This window comes from Chlamydotis macqueenii, chromosome 1, assembly GCF_036417535.1.
Source record: "Chlamydotis macqueenii isolate bChlMac1 chromosome 1, bChlMac1.mat, whole genome shotgun sequence".
In the NCBI taxonomy this organism is placed as follows: domain Eukaryota; kingdom Metazoa; phylum Chordata; class Aves; order Otidiformes; family Otididae; genus Chlamydotis; species Chlamydotis macqueenii.
Genome location: NC_141556.1, coordinates 63,257,006 through 63,277,318, shown reverse-complemented (window position 1 = coordinate 63,277,318; position 20,313 = coordinate 63,257,006). Strand labels below are relative to the sequence as shown.

Here is a 20,313-nt window from a genome sequence, read left to right as displayed (position 1 = left end):
TAGTTAAATTCTTTGGCTGCCACATCTTCCAAACTATTTACCCATTTCAGCTTTATTATTTGCTATTTACTCAATACTTTAGGTTTCTTCCCTTCATTCCATGCCCACAGCTGTGTCCAATGTTGGTTGCAACAACCCAAAAGACCTGCCTTGTCCTTTCCCTCTTCCCTTTCCAGTGGGGAACTGGAAATCAAACAGACTCCCAACTGATGACATTTCTGTAAGCTCTGCCTCTTATCTGATGACTTCTCTTCACTAAATTCTTTTTATTAATACCCTCTCAGTGGCTTTTCCAGTCTCTCTGATTTATCTAATCACAAAGACAAAACAAGTGGTACCAAGATAGAGAGCTGCCACTGGTGAGTCACTGGGAGAATCTTTCCTAGCTTGTAGCTTCCAGATCACACAATTAAACTTGCAGCCAAATTTGTTTTTCAGTGACTTCCTTAGGTCCTCTACCGCTCTGTCTGTTTTGTCTAAATGGAGGAAGAGAAGGGAGGTATCTGCAAAGGTTTCCCCTTTGCAGCATTTCAACATACCGTATACTTAAACCAGACCAGTCCAACAACATTCAATTCTAATCTGGCAACCCCCTGGGCTCAAATGTACGAAGAAGTCACCACGCTTTAGCTGAGCTATACTAACGTCTAGTATGGATGTGTGAAAATGTTAGGTAAGAGACGTTAGTTTATCCTTAAATAAAGAGGAAGTGCCTTAAAGGATGCTCATTGGCACTGGTGTTGAGTGCTGCTCAAGTGCAAAGCTGCAGGGAACGGTGCTCTTTGCTCCCAGGCAGAACTGAGATTATTGCAGGCAATGTTGTGTCAGTGATGCTGACTGCTGGCAGCGACAAACAACTTCTCTAAACTTCTTTACAGTTCTACTCTGCAAAAGCAAAAACATGGTTTCCAGCATCCTACTGAATTTTCTTCCACATGGCAGTGAAGTATAGGAAGGTGGAGCAATAATGTAAATACTTGACCGCACATCTACAAATCCTCTACGTGGGAGATTCCTCAACTTTCATCTTGAATTTTTGAAGTGTTCTTGTTTAAAGCTGCCATCATCCAGCCCAAAGACAGGAACTATCATAAGGATCAAACTCATCCATGGAAATGCTTCACAGGAATGCTCCATGCCAAATGTAAAGCGACTTACCTGAAACCATTTTATCCAGGATTGCATGGACTGGCAAATCCAGTAATCGCCTCATTGACTTTGTGGATGCCCAGATCACCTGTACTGCATCAAATTTGAACAATTTCATATTTGGCAACTATGTTGAAGCACTACTGATAGTGACTAACCCACAATTCTTTCTCCTGTTTACTTAAGTCCAAGGATAAAAGTTTCCTGACTTTGCAGTATTTTTCAAACTCCTATTTCTTCAGTCAAGTTTCTTTCAGCTCTGCATTTCAGGACCAAAAGGGCGCAGTGTATTGCCAAATATAACACTGCATTAATTTTCCTTGAACATGAAGAAATCTTTCCTGAAACACAAACAATATCCAGCTACTGCTTTTAAATCATGCATGCCACTAAAACGTTCAACAGCCTGGATGAAAAAACCAACTTCCGAGAAGCCTTGGGGTGGAAATCTCAGAGAAGTTTTCATGGGAACATGACAGAGCTCTTAAGAAGTGCGTACAGTAGAATATAACTGGAAACGCAAAACAATAATTTTCATCTTTCAACCTCTTTTTTACTCACTTTACTCTCATTTCACTTCGCCTGCTCTACATGTGGCAATAAGAGGATTCCTGTAAGTGAGCAGGAAAACTGCCACGTTAGGGATCCACGGAGGTTTAGCATTCATTTCAAAAGACTCTTCAGAGCATTTGTTCAAATGTGTCAACACTTTATTCTGATTAAGGCAACTTGTAACAGCCTAAACATAAACTTCCAGTTACGGAGTAAGAACTACTCCACTACTAAACGGGAGTGGCCATTACAAAAGAAAATACATAGTTTAAATGTAAAGAGTATCAAGAAAAAGTAACAGGAAATCAAGACAAAACATTCCAGCTCTACAAACTATGAAGTGCAAAGAAATGTTTATTTTTCTAGTACTAATGTAACTTTCTTTTCCATCTTTCGGTTTTCAGCGGGATTCACAGGACCGCAGCTCTACTTGGAAAAGTCTCTTTAATTTAAAAAGGCAGTGCAACTCCACAGGATTTTTGCTCCTCAAGTTTCTTACTCTCAGGGCGAGTAACCTCACCCTGGGACTTGTATGTCAGAGCTAGACACATCTTGCCAAGTGTATCCCAAACTGTACTAAAGAATTTGTAGGATAAATTCTCCTTCCAAAGCACACATGTGGCTAAACAGTTTTCAGTGGAATTCGTGCAGATGCAACCAGGGACAACACGCAGAGCAACATTTGGATCTGAACTACCAGTCCTACTGGTATGAGGTGCCACAGGCTGAACTTGTTCTGCCCTCATTGAAATAGAGTCACAGAAACAGAAGAAAAATTTGACAGTTCTCCTGACATAAGCTGCATTTCAAGGGACGCTCACTATAAAAGATACCAGACTTTTCACGCACTCAAATGCACTCACGCCAAAACACTGTGTAGCTACAGTGAATCTTCATCACCATTGCCAAAAACTGTCATTCCTAATTTCTGCTTCCCCAGTACTTAGGACCCAGAGATACTGGAATACATGAATTAGAGCAGACTGGTGACAGCAGAATACATCCCCAGGGTTTTTCCTCCATTTTTAGATAAAATACAAAAGGAAGAGGGAAAAGATGCCCACCACAAAAGGGAACTGGATTTTTATTTCCACATTTAAGCACTTTAAAGCTGCTACTTTTCTCTAAGCACATCTAAACAGTCCTGGAGAAACTCTACAGCAACGGTGAACCGCTTTTGGGAGTCTCACCGATGAAAGATGTTCCTCACTCATACAAACCAGCATTGCTAGTGGCAAGGGACTGCACAGAAGAGGGGTTGTGTAATGGAACCAGCTTGAGTGGAGGCTGGGGGAGCCCCCAAGATTTTCTCTCTTTTTAGTGCACAGTCACAGATGGTCCTGGAGACCGGGTTGCGGTCCTTTGCTTTCTGACAATCAGAGCTCATCCTTTTTCTTTCAGTGCCTTTTCGGTTTTATGTCCATATTCAGAAAACACCAAACAGGTGGGTTTTTTTTGTCTGTTTGGGGTTTTTTTTTTTTGTTTTGTTTTTTTTTTTAAAGTTAATTTATGTCTTCGCTGCTGCAAAAATACGGCCTACAACACATTCCCACCTCAAAGTCACAAATGTTCTTCATCTTGCTGCTTCAAAGCTCTTGACCAAGATATGTTTTATTCAAGGACTAGCAACTGTTAACAAAGAACTGCTAGATAAGGCATGGAATGGGAAATGTTCCTTTCTTCCTTGAGCTGAAAAAATTATAAAGGTGGAAAAGGAGATAATGTAGTGAGGGTAAGAATTAAAACATGAGTTCAACTGCCTACCGCCATCCACATCGCACAACTGGTGACTTCACTGGGGCTTGAATACATACTGGCTTCCTTGCGTAACCCATCTAATGTGTTTTCAAGCTCTGAGTTAACACACAAGGGTGTCAGTCGTTTTGGTTCTTGGGAAGTTATGATCCCTGTAAACAGCCTCTTTCTGAGATAACGCGGTAACCCTGCTGTCAGCGGTCTAATTTAAAAGCACTGGCTTCAGCACCTGCTAGGAACGTGCACTCCTGGGTGATCAATCAATTTATGTGTGTGCACAAAGGTGCATGATACTGGGGTAGCCAACATCTCGCCAACCCCTCCTTTGGGTGCAGAGGTGATATATAGACCTTGTGTGACGCTGCTGCTCTCCAACCACTATATATGAAGCCCGTTCCAAACCACTGCAAGTACAGTATGTTGCCAAGGGTCAGTGAAATTCCACTTACTGCTCCAAAGCGCGCATATTTAATATTATGAGTCCAACACCTATGCAGTTCATTCCTCCTAAAAGCAAGGTTTTCTTTCCTGAGTCATACGCCCACAGTCACTGACAGGACCATGTGTTACATCCTGGTAGAGAATATTTTATAGTACTGAAGTGTGCTGCACCTTTTAAATTGAGTGTACGAAAAATAATTGTAAAATTTCACTTAGCTCCAAAGATAATCAACTAGTAGGCTAGAGGTCAACATTTTAGCCATGGAAAGGAAAAGCAAACCAATCAAGCTAAATTACGTACCTCTCATCTTGCCAAGTTGTTCTATATGCCAAACTAAACACAGACTAAACACAAATGTCAAGGAAAATTGTGAAGAAAGAGAAGAGCCTGAGGATTCCATGAACCAGATGGTTTAGTCATAGAAATGGATGTAACTGTTGGTAACAGCTTTTTGTGCTTGTACCAACTTCTCATCTGATCAGTGTTTTCAGAAACTGGTAGATTCATTAACAGATACTTAAATTCAGGATACTTTAAGTTTCAGAAAAAAAAGTTTGAGTTCCCCCCTCCCTCGCCTTTTAATAAGGCAATAAAAAAACCTGGCAAAAGAGCTCAAGCACATGGGGATGTGCTTAGATTTTTTTTTCCCTGAATTCCCAAGTGGAAACATACATTTTGGCACATGCATTCCACAGAGTCCTTTTGTAGCACAAGACAAACCCAGCTTTTCCTGTAGCTGCAGAAAGTAAAGTGTGGGTCTTCCTTGTTAAGGCCATCCTTGGAACTGGTGCCTTATGTGTTACTTTTCCTACTATATGAAAATACAGACTATGCCATATCACTTTTTGTGAACAATGGATCAAGTTTCCAGTTGGTTTGAGAACATAACTTCCAAACACAGCTTTCCAACTTCTTATATTTTACTGTCCTGCCCCGTGAACTTGTAAGGTTTTACAGAGTTATTTTTGCATCAGAAAGCTTCTTTTATTTACCAGTACACATTTGTCCTGTACGCGTTCTTCATAAGATTTGGGACTGAAAAGGAAAAGGATATTCTTCCAAACATAAAAAGACTCAATGTCATAATAGCATCACCATCACGAGCAAAAATGAATGAGAAATGGCTTAAATACCTTTTAACTCTTAAAGATCTTATTTCATATTTCTTCTTAAACAGCTGGAACCAGCAGCCAGACAACGAACCCAACTTTCTAGAAGACCACATTTTCTTGAAAGGAAGTGACAGTAACATGCTAATATTATAAGCACTGGGCTCTGACCTCACTGTAGAATTAAGTTGGAGAAGGATGTGGGCTATGAAAGAGATGGTTTTAATGGGAACACTTAGGAACAGTCAGTCTTCAGCATTGCCAAAAAGACCAAATGAACATTGCCTGACACACTCTTCATTCTGCAAAACGCAATGCTTTGCAGAAGTATTGGCAACATTCATATTTACAAACTTGGCAGAAAATAAATTGTTTTGTTTATTTTTATCATAGAAGTGCTTATCACACAAAAAGCTTAAAAAATTCAAAATATAACAACCTGTTGGTACTGCTGTTCACACCATGCTGGTGTTCTGACTCCATTCAAATCTCTACCAGTGCCCGTGAGGGCTTTAAGTACTGGACACAGAACTGGAACTCAATTTAGACTGCTTTGCTACAGTAAGTCCCTCAAAACAATTTCATACAGCCTTTCGATGATCACAGGTAAGCAGAAAAATAACTGAGCTTCCTAATAAAGAGGGGAAACGTACCATCTTCTTTTCCACACCAGTGAGCAGTCGGTTGCTTCCTAGTTTTGGCTTTGGCAATGAGTATTATGTACATAACTTCATGAATAAGGTACAGAGGGTTCTTCCATGGTGTCCTCCTACCTGTTTTCATTTCAGTCTGAGTTACTCCTGTCACAGTTATTGAACTGTGCACTGGAGCCATGCACACATCTGGCAGCCAAAGACCACGATACGATACGATACCATACCATACCAGTGTGATACACCTGTATTCTATCAATGCCATTTCTACCTCAGTGAGGCAAACACAGCCCTACTCTGATCAACTGCCCAATAATCTCTTCAGCAGAGTACTGTTCCTTAGACCTTTTACAACTACCATCTGCTAGTGTTTGAAATACCCACACTGTAGCACCAAACAGTTTTGCTTTTCGTTTTTGTAGGGCAAGCTCCCAAGCCTTCTCACAAACACTGAGCTTACCCTCTACCTCTGTGCCAGTTTGTTAGCTTTAGTCCAGTCTGATCTGAAAATAAAAACACTCCAACGAATCGTGACTTAAGTAAAATTTCCGCATGTATTGTGTCAGTTACAGTTATGCAATGGCCAAATGTTAGTAAATTCGTAGCTAATATTAAATTAAAACTCTGGAAAAAACAGCGACAAACAGTTCCATGGCACGTACCATTCTTACCATGGGGATAATGCTTACCCTTTGTCCAAAGGGACAGTGGAAACAAGTATAAATATAGAAACTGTCTCAAAACCGCAAATCTAAGCCTATGTTAATGCTCTAAACTGTCACTGACTTCCACTAAAATTATTCAGATCCAAACATAAGCAATGATTTAGGACATCAATTTATAACGTAATGCTGGTGACCCTGTACCAGTCAGGCTGGATTGGTTTCTGTCCACAAAGCAAACTACAGAGTGGCAATATTTTATCGCTGGTCTTGCAAGAGCATACAGTATGTAAATATGTTTTTTTAAAGATATACATACACATTTCCCCAAATTCAACTGTGTTTGAGTGTTCCTCTCTCAGTTTTCAATAATTTTTAAAAGAAAATAAATACCAAGCCCTTTCTGTTTGGATGCTTTGCTTTGTTTTTCCAGCCTGAATGAGTCTATGGATATTTTCTTAGTTATACAAGGCCAATGTTTCACTTTGCAAACATTGAAGATGAAGGAACACTTGAAGCTTCAGCACCAGAAGGAAAACAAGGAAGAGTGCAGAGGGTAGCTCCATTCGGAAGCATAGAGCTATAACAATTACTGTTCCAGTTTGTTACAAGTTGCTCGTAAAGACTTTTATTCTAAATAGTCCCATTTTCCTGACAACCAAAGTGATTCTTATGTGGCATCACAACTTCAACACCTTTGGGCTGATACAGTTTGTAATCTTGCAGAAGAGCAACACAAACCAGTTCCCCATAAGCTGGAGAGATCAGAATACTCGGAATCTCTTGCAAAATGCCATCTCAGTGTATTCAAACCATCACCTACTTCCTTAAAAAAAGGAGTCTATCATACTTGGAGTTTGTTCCTGGGATTTTTTTGTTGCTGGAGTGTTGAGTTCTTGACCTAAGGTTTTATGTATGTGTTAGGTTGAACGAGGGTAGGGAGAGAAGAGGAGCACCGTAATATTTGCAGATTAGTTAATATTACTTGTGATGACACTGATGATTTTCCCTGTTTGTTCCCCATCTCTCCTTACTATCCTCATTTTGCTGCCTTTTAAATTTTTTTCCAGAGTGTTGTCAACAGAGCTGTGAAAAGTCCATTCGAGAGAACAACATTGCTGATTTTCTCTAAGTCTTTGCTTCCATAGGAAGCAGATACCTGGAAGATTTGCAAGGGAATGCTAAATCAACTATGGAAGTTCTGCACTGTTGTCTGTTTCTGAGAAAGTCGTAGAAGTTCTTCTCTAATTGCTTTGATAAGAGAGGCTGAAGAGTGACCTGGCTGGAGGTCCTCAGTGGAACTGGTGGTGTAGCAAAGGCCCTGGCCCTGAAGGCTGTTGTGTGGAGGCTGAGCAGGGGGTGCCAAAGGCTGCCTGGCTGAAGTCCTCGGCATCTGGAATACTGGTGAGGAGGAATATTCTTGGTGTCCATGCATATGCGTCTGGAAAGAGGTAGAAAGCATTATTGCATTATTGAACAAGCATGATAATCCCAGAAAATACAAGAAAAGCAAAAAGGCAAAGAACAGAGGGAAAGCAGCATGGAGATGCTTCTATCTGCTGCCACTATCCATTCTGTTGTACGGATGAATGATTCCTTTTATGGAGCAAAAAAACCAAGTGTACACAAAATTACTGGACTGCCTCAAGTTCGGGGATTTTCAAAATCTCTTTGAGCATTCATTAAAATATCTGATCCCCTTTCTAATCTATGGTATGTTTAGAAACTGAAGTGGAAGGAGGTGGGGATAAAAACCACAGAACTGGAAGTCAACAAAATTGGCTTCTCTTTCCTTGCCTTTTCACCAATTTCCTAAAAGACAACAGGCAAATTATTCCCTTCCTGGCTATCATTTCTCCATACTGTCTCTAGAGATACTACTGCTTTCACCTTCCACTTCTCTGACTGGCTTCCAAGACTGTACACTTCTGAGCATGCTGTGACTGACCACTGCCCAGGAAAACACAGCCAACAGAAGAAGCAGCAGGAGAAAATTATTCCTATCCGAAAGATTAGATTTTTTTTTTTTTTTACATATCTGAGAAACACTATCTCAATTTAAGGATAATTATTGTTTCAGGGTAGCAAGGGGTCAATTCGGCATTTGTTCAGTAACATGTATTTCCTAACAAAATGAGAGAGAAACAGAACAGAAGCCTGAATTTATGGGCTTGTCTACCTGGAAAAAAAAAATCTGCTTACACTAAAACAAAACATGAATTTACAGTACACGAGGTGACTGCACCAACTCCCAGTATGGACACAAACAAGGTACATTTTGAAAATCCAAATTCTAACTGATAACCCTAAAGCAAGCCTTTCCTCTTGCCTTGTATTGCTGAAGGCTGAGAGGCAGCCAGAAGAAAACACTGGACACAAAGGACGTGAACACACCCTGCTGAATGCACAACTGGGAGCAAAGCAGCATCATCCCCTTTCAAAGGGTCTGCGCCGGGGACGAGGAGCAGCGAGTTCGGATCACAGTTATCACAATTTAGTGAGCACTATCTTTCTCTGTGGATAAGCCCTAAGTAGTAGCAGAGAGAGCAATGTGATGAGGGAGGAAAGGACAGCAAGGTCAGCTAGCAGAGGATTTGGGAGTAAGGAGGAAGGGAATGAAGGGATTACAAAGCAGAACCTGGGAAGGATACAGGGGGACCTAGAGTGGCAGCAGTGTGCAAGGAACACAAAAATGCACAGAAGTACATTCCTAAACATATCTCATAATATAAATGAATAAAATCTGAGCCACTTTGTATAAACTAGAATTACTAATAGATTCTGACTCTCTTGCACAGCTCATGCACAGCACTCATAATTTACACAGCTAATTTGGGGAGAGAGATTAAGAGGAAAAGAGGCTTTAACAGAAGAATGATATGTAAGGAAGGTTTTCCAAGTAACATCCTGTCTTACTTCTTATAAAAGGGATGGGATTTTAGTATCAGAAAGGAATGAATGGGTTTCTTGATTGTTCAGAATTATTCATTTGGCAGTGAAACCTGAAACTAATTCATATGTGCAGTTCTAGAGTTAGCAAACCCGACAAGTAATCTGTGGGTTTATAGAAAAGAGATGCCATAAAAAATATTAAAAGCAAACATTCCTTGACACATGAGTCTTAACAGCAACCTAAATTATGTTCAGGTTACCTTCACATTAAAATGCATTACGTGATTCAGCGCCTATCTCATACTGCACTGAACTGGCACTGCAAGAACGGTTTCTTAAGGGAAATTAGGAAGAACATCTGATGACTGCAGTGACTGTTTTTTAACATTAAGGCTATCAACATTTTCTTAAATATCTCAGAAAAACAAAAGTGTGTACTTCTGCAATCTCATATATAATATAGAAATTAAACAGATCTGAGAACCTGCAAAACCAGATTGGATAGAAACCTAACCTATACTGAACTACAACAGCAAAATAAAGAGAGTAAAAAGGTGGGAAGATTTTTTTCTTTTTTTTTTTAACTTCTAAATGCCTTTACTAACAGAAATGCACATCAAGATATAATATTATATATGTAACAACATATAGTTTTATATAGTATTGCTAAATTATATATTTTTGTATAGAAACTTCTGTATAATTAACAGTAGTACAAAATAAGCTACAAAAATACCTTTATTGAATCTTCCTGCTTAAGGAACGAAGATTCATGAGATCACATTTTTCAACTAAACTGGATGTATAAATACATACACACACATACATGTATATATGTATAGGTATGAACAGATACATATTATAAAATTCACAAAAATAGGTAGCTAATTAGACGTAACCTGATTTGTTCTATCATTAATTCTGCTTCTGAGTGGCAGAAAGGCGAGGTTAGGCTGTGCTCAGCTGGACCTGTCAGCCAGCATGTATCTCACAGGGGGTAGCTAGGGGACATGAGAGACGACTTGAAGTATGGTGAGATGGTTTAGAGACACTACAGTGGGCAGTTGGAATATAAAAATAGAATAAAAAGAAAAGAGTGTCTTGGGGGAAACATTGGAAAGCTGGCGAAGACCTGGGAGAACAGTGGAGAGCTACAGGGGATTGCAGATGGATAGGAGGTGATGCCAGGTGGTGGTATGGAGGTAGAGATATGCAAGACACTACACATCTGTAAGAAACCAGACTTCATTTGTTCTGCTCAAATGACCGCTTGCTCAGTATTGTATTTTGTGTCAGCTACGGAAATGCTGTAATTATCACGGCTGCCTAGGTCTTCCAGATGGAGAACTGAGGTAAATTGATGGCAACCTGCACACTGGCTTTGGGCGAGGAGATACAAGTGAGAGGTCATGTTCCAGCGGAAAATCACGTGTTGACTGCAGGAACAATAGGTGAGGGTACTGTGAGGAAAACGGCCATTGCAGGAACACAAACGCAGATCCCTCTCAAGTCTACAGGTGAGAAGAGCACTCTAAATCTAATCTTCCTAAACACAGAGTTTAATTTTAGAAACTTGCTTAGAATGAGGGAACTGGAAGACTGTTTGCAAAGGATCAGCTCAATACTGCACCATAAGGAACATGACTCTCATTAAGTAAATCATCCTTTCCAAAAGGAGGAAAGACAAATTTAGAGCTCTGTCCTAGTGAAGGAATCCAAACTCTGAAGGTAATTATTTAACTAAAGAAAACTACAAAACTAGGGCTAATCTAATAATGCTTTTCTTTACATGGGAATAATCCTTTGCAAAAAGAAAGAAAGAAAGAAAGAAAGAATTCCTCATATGAAAAGTAAAGTGCAGGCACTAGGTGAGCTCTCCTACAACTAAATAACACCGTAGTCAGATAGTTTTAGTCCATGATCTCCTTCTTTGCTTTCTTATTTAAAAAAAAAAAAAAAAAACCAAACTGAAAAAATCCCACATTGCAGTAACATATGAACTGCAGCCACCAGTGAATAAAAACTTCTGTCAAAGCCAAGGAAGTGTTTAAACTGTTTAATTAAAAGAAAGTCAACCTGGATTGAGGTGACATGTAGCCATCTGAAACAGTGAGTGAAGGTGCAAACTGCAACCAAACCATATTGTATTAGGCCATGAATCTTTGAAAGCTGTGCAGGTAACTGATGTCAAAACCAACTGTTTGCATAGCATCTCAGATAATGGGTCTGTAATGGAATTTTCAGTAATGTGTTAGTAATTCAAGTAATAAAATATTAAGAATGTAACGGCTGAACATGCACTTGGGGGACAGAAGAAAAAGGCCCATAGATCTAGAAAAGAAAAGTCATTTTCAGAAAAGGAAGACAAATTATAAGACAGTTCAATGAATGGTAACCTAGAGATGCCTCTGAAAATGGAACAGGAGACACATCAAGGTCTCTCATGCAAGTGCTCTTCTAGATGTAAACTGAAACTATCATGTTCTCGCACTCAGACACCAGTTCCAAGCACAGACAGCAAGTTAAATTGGCAAACACATCTTTCATCTCTGACAGTTAAAGTTTCTGAATAGTATTGGTACAGTTTGTCTCTAATGTGCCCAATTCTCAAAAGCTTTATGCTGTTCCTCTCAAGTTCATTTGGAGTGGTGGCAGCTCAGTTTCGCCAGAATCTAAAGGCAAGGCCCACCCTCTTGCATTTTATTTCTGCAAAGCCATTTTGAGATCATGCAATACTGCAAAGCAACTTCAAGCAGTGTGAACACACATTGCCCTAAGTATGCAAAAGAAGGAGATCCTCCCTTCCTTCCTCAAGGATGAAACCAGAAAAATGATACTTTAAGCAAAGGAGCAAAAGGAGGAGCATAAAGTTGTTGCTCTCAAGAGTATTACAATAAAGCTGTCACAGGTCAGTCTGCTCCAGGATGCAATCACATCAAACACTGACTGGTAGTAGGCAACTGTATCTTTCCTGGCAAGGCCATACACTACCTTCAACCTCACACATCTGGTTGAATCAGAAACGTCAACCTCTAGAAGCACCACTGCCAAGGAACATGAAATCACTTAGGTGGCTGCCTAGGCAATACTGGTAAATGAATACATATTAATTTACCACATCCTGATGACTGAGAAAAATAACTCGTTTAGAAACACCTCTACTGTTACATGCAAGCATGTATCTCATTCTGTTGCCCTGACTCCTGCTGCCGTGCACTGATACAGAAGACAAAAGAACTATACCAGTAAATAGTTGGATGGTAGTCTGGGATAATTTAATTCAATGTTTTCTACGTACAATTATTTCAAAATACTGAAGCATATTTCAAAGAAGAAAATGGAAAGCAGTATCCACCTCTGCTGGAGCTCAGAAGCAGAACTGGGTGAACTGCAATTAATGGGTGAAGGCCTCAAGTGAGAAAAAAAAAAAAAGTTGGGGAAAATGAGAGAAAGCAGTCAGAGGGAAGCAAAGGTGGAAGAACAGCAAGCAAAAGTTAGAAGAGCTAACGAGGGTTTGAAGAGCAAAGCAAAGAATGTCAGAGAAGCAACTGAAAGTATTCAGGGGGAAAAAGTTCCAAACAGTAATGCAGGAAAAAAATACCCGAACATATCACTACTTCGGAAACTATGCAAATGTGTAACACAGTACTCACTGCATCTCGCCTAGCACATTCATCCTCTCCACGGCACTGGGGCCACCCTGGCCCCCCCGGCTGGCCATGCCCTGCTCTGCCTGAGGGGATCTCCACTTGTTGACCTCCGATCCTGCTAGCAATTCCCACCTGAGTGAGGTGCTGTATCTGAGAACCTTAAAAGCAAATATTGTTTTTTCATCTTTATACACAGTCAAGTTTGTAGGGCAGACAAATGACAACATAAAATTTTGTTGGAAGCAGGAGAGAAGAAGAAAGTGGAGCTCTGTTTCTGTGCAATTAATAAAAAAAAAAACCAGCAGAAAGAAGGTTGTCAGTGTAGAACAAAGAAGGAAAAGTTATGTGCATTTTGTGCAGTTCACTTGAGTGTGATGCTTTTCATTGCTACTGCACTGAAAGAAGAGGTTGAGATACATGCATCTCAGACATGGTCTACACTTCATTCCAAAAATATGCCAGCCCTTTCCCAACAGCGTTTACTGAAAGCCCTGGCAATGCTTTCATGTAGCAGCAAAGAGAAGACATTTACTCCTGTGGTACACCTTATTTGCATCACACTGGCAAGATCCTAGCTCTCCAGACTGCGTTCTATTCCATTTCTCAGAAGAATAAAATAAACGACTATATAAGAGTTCTTTTAGCTTTACTTTGTGGTTAAATATTAAACGATGCTGTCGTTGACTAACGAGAAGGTCAGAACACACTGTATCTCCTTTCAGCCTGAAAGCTAACCTCCTCCTTTCTCCTTTCCCTCCCCTCACGCTGCTTTTTCAAACACATGCAAGGACAGCCACCACCATTAATTGCAAGAGACATGTAACAACATGCCCGCTTTCCTTTTTCCTGAATTTCCTCCCAGAGGGAAACAAAATTTATTTTATAATTATTATATTTTATTATTCATTAGAAATGAAACACATTCAACAAACGCTCAGATACATAAGAGAAAATTCTGTGTGTGTATGTACAAAAAGGGAGGAAAAGACAAAAACAACAGTGTGATTTATGTGATGGACAGTCACTTTCATATTTTCCTCTCAAAAAACTCTCAATATTTGATTAGTTTGATATTTCCACGTAATTATGTTCAAGGACAGGAACCAATAGTCTGAATTGCCTCCAAACTTTAAAGCAGAATGTACATGAACATTTAGAGAATAGTGTGACGCAGACAATAAAATAATCATCATTAAAGTGTAACAGTCACTACATCCCTGTCATTCTCATTCATTCAACACGTATATGATTGTATTTCCAGTCTTTTTCAACTCTGCAGGAGGAAAACATTTATCTGGGAGAAAATTAACTGTGGTATTTGCATAAGAATAGAATCTTTTATTCTTAGAATCAGTGTTTGCTGCTTAATTGCCATGTGATGTTATAATGTTATTCATGATAGCACTGATGAGTGCTATGGAAATTATCTCACAACCAAATCAGGGAAAATTATTTCATATCAGACAGCAGCAATAGATAATATCATCAGAAGCTAAAAGATTTTGCTTTCATGCATACATTTCTAGTAAAATAAATGAGAAATAAAGATGCAGAAAAGTATTTTTTAAAGTGTTACTTAGCAGGCTGATTTGGGATCCATCAGTCGGCTCATTTAGCACAAAAGAAATAGTTGGCAGTGGGAAGTTCGCACACACTGTATGCTGTAAAACAATTAAGTAATTTTCCATTCTTAGAGAATGGGTTTTTCTGAAAATACACTGTGTGATAACCAGTGCTTGTAAGGTACTAAAAAGGTGGCAAAGCACTGCCTTTTTCTGCAAGATCCTATGGGTCTAAAGTTAACCTCACTTTGTGATCATTTTTTTTTTGGCAGTGAAGACAAGCACCACATTTCAAGTGTAGCAGCTGAAGGAGAATGACCTCTTAATGGTGACCTCAGTGTAAGAGTAGATATGGAAAAGGATCAGTTATTTTAGCACATATTCAACTTAAGTGAAGCGTACCTGCAGTGCTTCCAACTGGCCGTGGACGTGCCACTGATGGCATTTCTTCGGAGTACATCCCTCTGGAGGAATACTGAACCTCAGGAGGCTGCTGGTCTGGGTGCATTAACTCTGCAGGTTGAAGAAAACCTGGCCCAAAGTTCTGCCTGTGGAAAAGTAAGGATTCAAGGTGACAATAAGTGAACTGCCTAACTAGAAATAGTAATGCAGGTGTACTTCACAGAACAACTCTTTATGAAGCCTTTTAACATATATTTTAACCTTAAATGTTAAAGAAAATAATTACATCTGAGGAATATATTCCTTCTTCATGATCTGCATTGCACAGGAACAGGAATTAGAACCTAAAAAAATTTCACACAAGTATTTTTCAGATGTTGCAGTCTCGCAATGCAGGGAAAAACGTCCACAGACCTTGTTTTCCTCTTGAGGAAAAAAGCAACTTCAATAAAAAAAAAAAAAATAGAAAAATAAGACTTTAGTTAGTGATGTAGTTGCTTACCTTGGCAACAACAAATCTGACTTTTACTCAAGAGTTTCTGGGCACACGATTTTGGTCTAAATCGAACCATACAACCTCCATTAGACGTGTATTTCATGAACAATTATTATTCCATCAAGCATTCTGATAATTTTTCAGGAAATTTTCAAAACTTTGCTCTTTAAGATTCATCAAACTACTCAAAGTTGTCATTAGCACGTATGAAGAGATGCAACGTACACTAAAATTAATGATTCTTGTAATTCAGGATAGCGCGGGTAGTCATTACATATTTAATGAAAAGAGTTAACAACAGAAACGGTCTCAATCTAACTTCATTAATTGTGCCAAGGTAATGGGACTTGTAAAAGAAACCCTATAATTCATTCACAGAAAGGAGTAAAGAAGGAAATGGAAATGCTGCTTTTCCTATGCTTCCTATTAACATATCTTAACCCTGGCATGGAGAGATTTTCTTTTAAAAGACTGATGGCAGCTGGGTTTCCCAAGATTGATTAACTCCTGTCAATATGGTGGAGGTGTAGATGCCCAAACTTCAGGTGCTTAGGTTATTAGGCTAGTCTCTCTAAGACTACAGGTATGATCAAAGAAGAGAGACACGCTCCCTCAGAGGCATTCAAAGCAAAAGATTAGCTTCACTAAATCATTTTCTGCAGGAGCCTCTCACTGCTGAGTATAAAGGAAGCAACATGAGACAAACATCCTAAGAAAGGCACATGAAATTACACAAAGGGAGGACTAGAAATGAGTTTTATATGCGTTTTACCACAGCAGCATCTAAGTCCTTCCAGGCTATGGACTGCAACCTATCCCATTCCCCAAGACCTCTGTTCTAGACCCTTTTATTTTACATGACTGGATCTAATTCAAGCTATTCTTGATTTGTGCTTTATTGGAAAACTAACCACCTTTGTATGACAGCCAGATAGCAAAGAAAGCTGACCTAACAATAAATAGTCTAAAAAAGCACAAATAAGTAATTGTAAATTAAAGTCCTAGCTACTTGGCATACAGTATTAAATGGAGGAGGTATAAGGGGTTCAAGCTGCAACAATCTCACTTTGGAAGTGCCAGAATGTCCCTACTTTCCTTGCATACAATCCCACCTGTCCACTCAGCAGATCCAGAGGAAACAGTCTCCAACTAGACTTATAAGCTAGTTAAAATAAATGCCTGAATGGGTAGGTAATGTTTAACTTCTGTTACATTAATCACTGTAACCGGTAAAGGATGTGATCATCTGGCACTTTATGCCTGCAATGTTGAGGTGGAATCTTGTAGCTGATAAATCAGTACATTTTCTTATGTTGTCTAAAGAAAATATTTTTCCAATGTTACTGGAATTGTATTATTTTTATGCCAGTTCTTCAGAGGACAGGAAGTATATCCTTTATTGCTAATGGCTTTGTACTTGAAGAGTGCACCTTTAATAATCCATCACCCTCTCTTCTCAATCTTCTTCATAATAGACAGATATAGCTACTCTTTAAAGTCAGAGATCAACAGAAGAGTATAAAACCGGGATACAGCTCTGAATCTATATCATAGAGGCTTTCTAGTGCTCCTTCCTATTTCCAGACTGAGACCTGGCCTTCAATTTGTCTTTGCAAATTCAAAAAAATTATCTCCAGTTAATTCATTAAGTGGGGAGGTACCGCCCCAAAAATCAATTTTACACCACTAATCCACTATGGCTAAGTATTTCTATCTCTGTGGCATGATGCAATAATAATTTTCTAGTAAAAGTTGTTCATTGTACCTTTATGTTTGCCTAGCTGTTGCGTGACCTCGGTCTTTTACATTTAATTTCTTTTACCCAAGTTGGTTCCACCCCATTAAAGATGCTGACTGCATTTGTAGAGAGAAGGGAACAGTACGGTCACCCAACTATTGTTCCATGCATTGGACATTTAAGCCAATGGACTATGACACTGATACCTACCACCTAATCATACTGACCTCAGGTTATTTTTCCTTCCTCTGATTGGTGCACTGTTTCCATCATTTTTTTTATCATTATCTTTTGAATATGAGCACATCTCCCATTCCACAACCATGACAACTCTTTCCTTGTTTTCTATTGACCAAGCTTTACGAAATCTTTTATTTTAATGAAAATGTAAAGGAATTCTTCCTGTTAAGGTCAACAACCTTGCAGATTGTTAATTTAATCTGCTGGCACTGGCAGAGTCAGCACTATTAATAACGATACTTGTCGTAGTTCAGCCCCGATCGGGACCAGACTACGCAGTCTCTCTCTCACTCCCCCCATCCTCCGAGAGAATAGAGGGAGATGATATAAGGAAAATGGCTCGAGGTTTGAGATAAGGACAGGGAGAAATCCTTAAAGTTACCATCACGGGCAAAACAGACTCGACTTGGGGAAAACTATTCATTTATTTCTAAAACTAGCAGGAGAATGAGACAGGGAACAAGATAACCTCCTCCTCTTCCCAAGCTTAACATTATCTCTACTACCTTCCCCTTCTGAGCGGCACAGTGCGGGGAAGAGGGAATGGGGGTCACGGTCAGTTCATCACATGTTGTTTTATGCCCCTGCGTCATCGTTGGGGGAAGAACTCCTCACATTCCTCCTCTGCTCCAGCGTGGGGTCCCTCCCACAGGCCACCGTCCTTCGTGAAACTGCTCTGGCGTGGGTCATCTCTTCCACGGGGTGCAGTCCCTCCAGAACAGCTGCCCCAGCAGACCCTCCACAGGCCACAGCCTCCTTCAGGCATCCACCTGCTCCGGTGTGGGGTCCTCCATGGGCTCCAAGTGGATCTCTGCCCCTCCGTGGACCTCCATGGGCTGCAGGGGGACAACCTGCTCCACCATGGTCATCACCACAGGCTGCAGGGGAATCTTGGCCAGGAGCCGCATTACTCCTCCCCCTCCTTCTTCACTGACCTTGGTGTCTGCAGCCGTTCCTCACAACAGGCTGGCAGACGCTTCTCAGGATCCTTTTTACATCTCATTCACTTCTCATCTCCTCTCCACTTCTTGCAGCCAGGCCGGGCTGAGTTTGGCCCAGCTGGCTGCCGGGCGGGAGGCCAGAGGGTGAGGCCTGCAAGGCCCACAAGGCTCGTGCCTCCCCCTCTCTGCCCCCCGCTCAGCTGTTTCACATCTTCTCTTTTTTTTTTTTTTCCTGTTTTCCCCTTCTTAAATATGTTATCGCAGAGGCATTATCACGGGACATTCTGCTACCAATTGGCTCGGCCTTGGCCAGCAGCGGGTCCGCCCTAGGCCCGGCCAAGACCACTGAACAAAGGGGAGCGACTTCTAGCAGTTTCCTACAGAAGCTACCACCTCAGGCCCCCCCTCACCAAACAAAACCAGAAATCCAGAGTGCCTATGTCAAACGCTGATAAACTTTCAAATAAAAAATATGTTGCAAAGAGACCATCTTGCTCAGGTATATTGACATGAGTTACAGCACTTTCATGATTAATTTATCCCATTTTCCCTGAATGTATAACAAGCCAACAAAGAGAAAATCCTCAGTAACAAACAATTGGTTATGCTTTGTGTTGGCAATCTCAACGCTCATAGTCTTCAAGGTAATCTAATTTACTAAAAATATACTGCATGTCGTACTGTGTGCCATTTCATGTATGCTCCCACACACATTTAAACTGCCAACTTCAGTCAAGACCTACGTAAGAAAATGTGCTTAGAGACTCCTCCTCTTCTAGTTGGTCCTTTCAAAATCGAGTTAGAGAACAATGGACAAAGGAAAGATCTTCAAATCCATTTTACCACCAAGTTTCCAAGGCAGTGAAGACTTTGCGGGAAATCCAATGAATGACATTGATACCAGAGGGATTTAATCTCACATGGTGAACTGTAAGAAGGTCATGAGAGCACAGCACAAGGCCACCTTTTTACCACCTTGGCTGCAGCAGCTTGGAGAGGGTGCAACAAGTCTGACCACAGCAGCTACCATGACTCAAGAGTCCAACTTCACATGTAGTTAAAACACAGGCACCAAACATGGAATTAACAGTCACCTGGACAACTGTTTTCTCTCACAACAAGGCCAGGAGAAGACGGAAAATCTGTTCTTCCCCTCTGGTTTGATAAAAATAGCCCTGCAAGGCAGGCTTTCTCTGTGAGGGTCACCATGCTCTGTAATTTGTTCTCAACTTGGTTAAAAATAGAATCAATCTGTTAGTCATCTGCAAGCTTTTGCAAGTAAGCATTGCCCTGAGGCTACAGAAACAAGATGAAAGCAAGAGTATTGGGAAAATTACATGCATCTGAGTAACTGTTTCAGGCTCTCTAAAAGCTGGAACTCAGTGGTTTACTCTATTTGCAAGGATGTCTCTACATCCAAGGAGCTAGAAACATTTCTTTTATAAGGAGGCTTGGATTCCATACAGCATGCATATGTCATTCATGCCACACAAATAAATTACACAGGCTGGATCTGGACTCCTGTTACTCCTCATTTATACCGTACTTTGTATAATAATACGTCAGTGCCAGTAAGAACTCTGGAGGAATTGCAAGCAAAATAAGAAATGATAAGTCTATCAGTGAAAAACTACCTTGGTAGAAGACCTGGTGCCGTTGGCGGAGTCATTCCAAATTCCACGTATCTCTGTCAAAAGAATGAAAAAAAACAAGTTAAAATCAAAATGCATAACTGGGAAGTCCACTGTTAGCCTTTTAAGTTATGAATGGCAGAGATCACTAGGCCTGTATGTGTGACTTGATTGCATCCGTAAAAGCTCAGTTTTACAAATCCAGCAGCACAAGGAGATCTGGGAATCAGTGCTACAGTGCGCAATCAGTCTCTTCTGTATGATCAGAATCTTAACTTAAAAATCTTTCAAAAATGCTTTCTCTCACTTGCAGAAGATAAAGGACCGCTCCAATGTCTACTTAGCTTAAAACTTTCAGCAAACCAAGCTTTGTCTTTGTAAATCTCTTTATACCTCAACCAGCATCAGACTGCAGCAGAGAGACCATGGGGCTCAGACC

General features: G+C 40.3%; 1 protein-coding gene across 3 annotated transcripts in view; it reads right to left on the bottom strand.

Annotated features, from left to right (window-relative positions):
* Positions 1 to 1,837: 1,837 nt before the first annotated feature.
* The window catches only part of KIAA1549 (KIAA1549 ortholog), a 151,688-nt gene continuing 133,212 nt past the window's right edge, over positions 1,838 to 20,313 (bottom strand). For 2 of the 3 annotated variants that reach the window (XM_086754620.1, XM_086754628.1), the window contains exons 17-20: positions 19,878 to 19,930; positions 14,829 to 14,974; positions 12,868 to 13,022; positions 1,838 to 7,763 (exon numbers count right to left, since the gene is read on the bottom strand). In XM_086754620.1, the coding sequence (XP_086610746.1) occupies positions 7,509 to 7,763; positions 12,868 to 13,022; positions 14,829 to 14,974; positions 19,878 to 19,930 (609 nt within the window). In that variant the 3' untranslated portion in view covers positions 1,838 to 7,508. The remainder of the gene's footprint in view (positions 7,764 to 12,867; positions 13,023 to 14,828; positions 14,975 to 19,877; positions 19,931 to 20,313) is intronic. The other variant, XM_086754637.1, reaches the window with a different exon arrangement.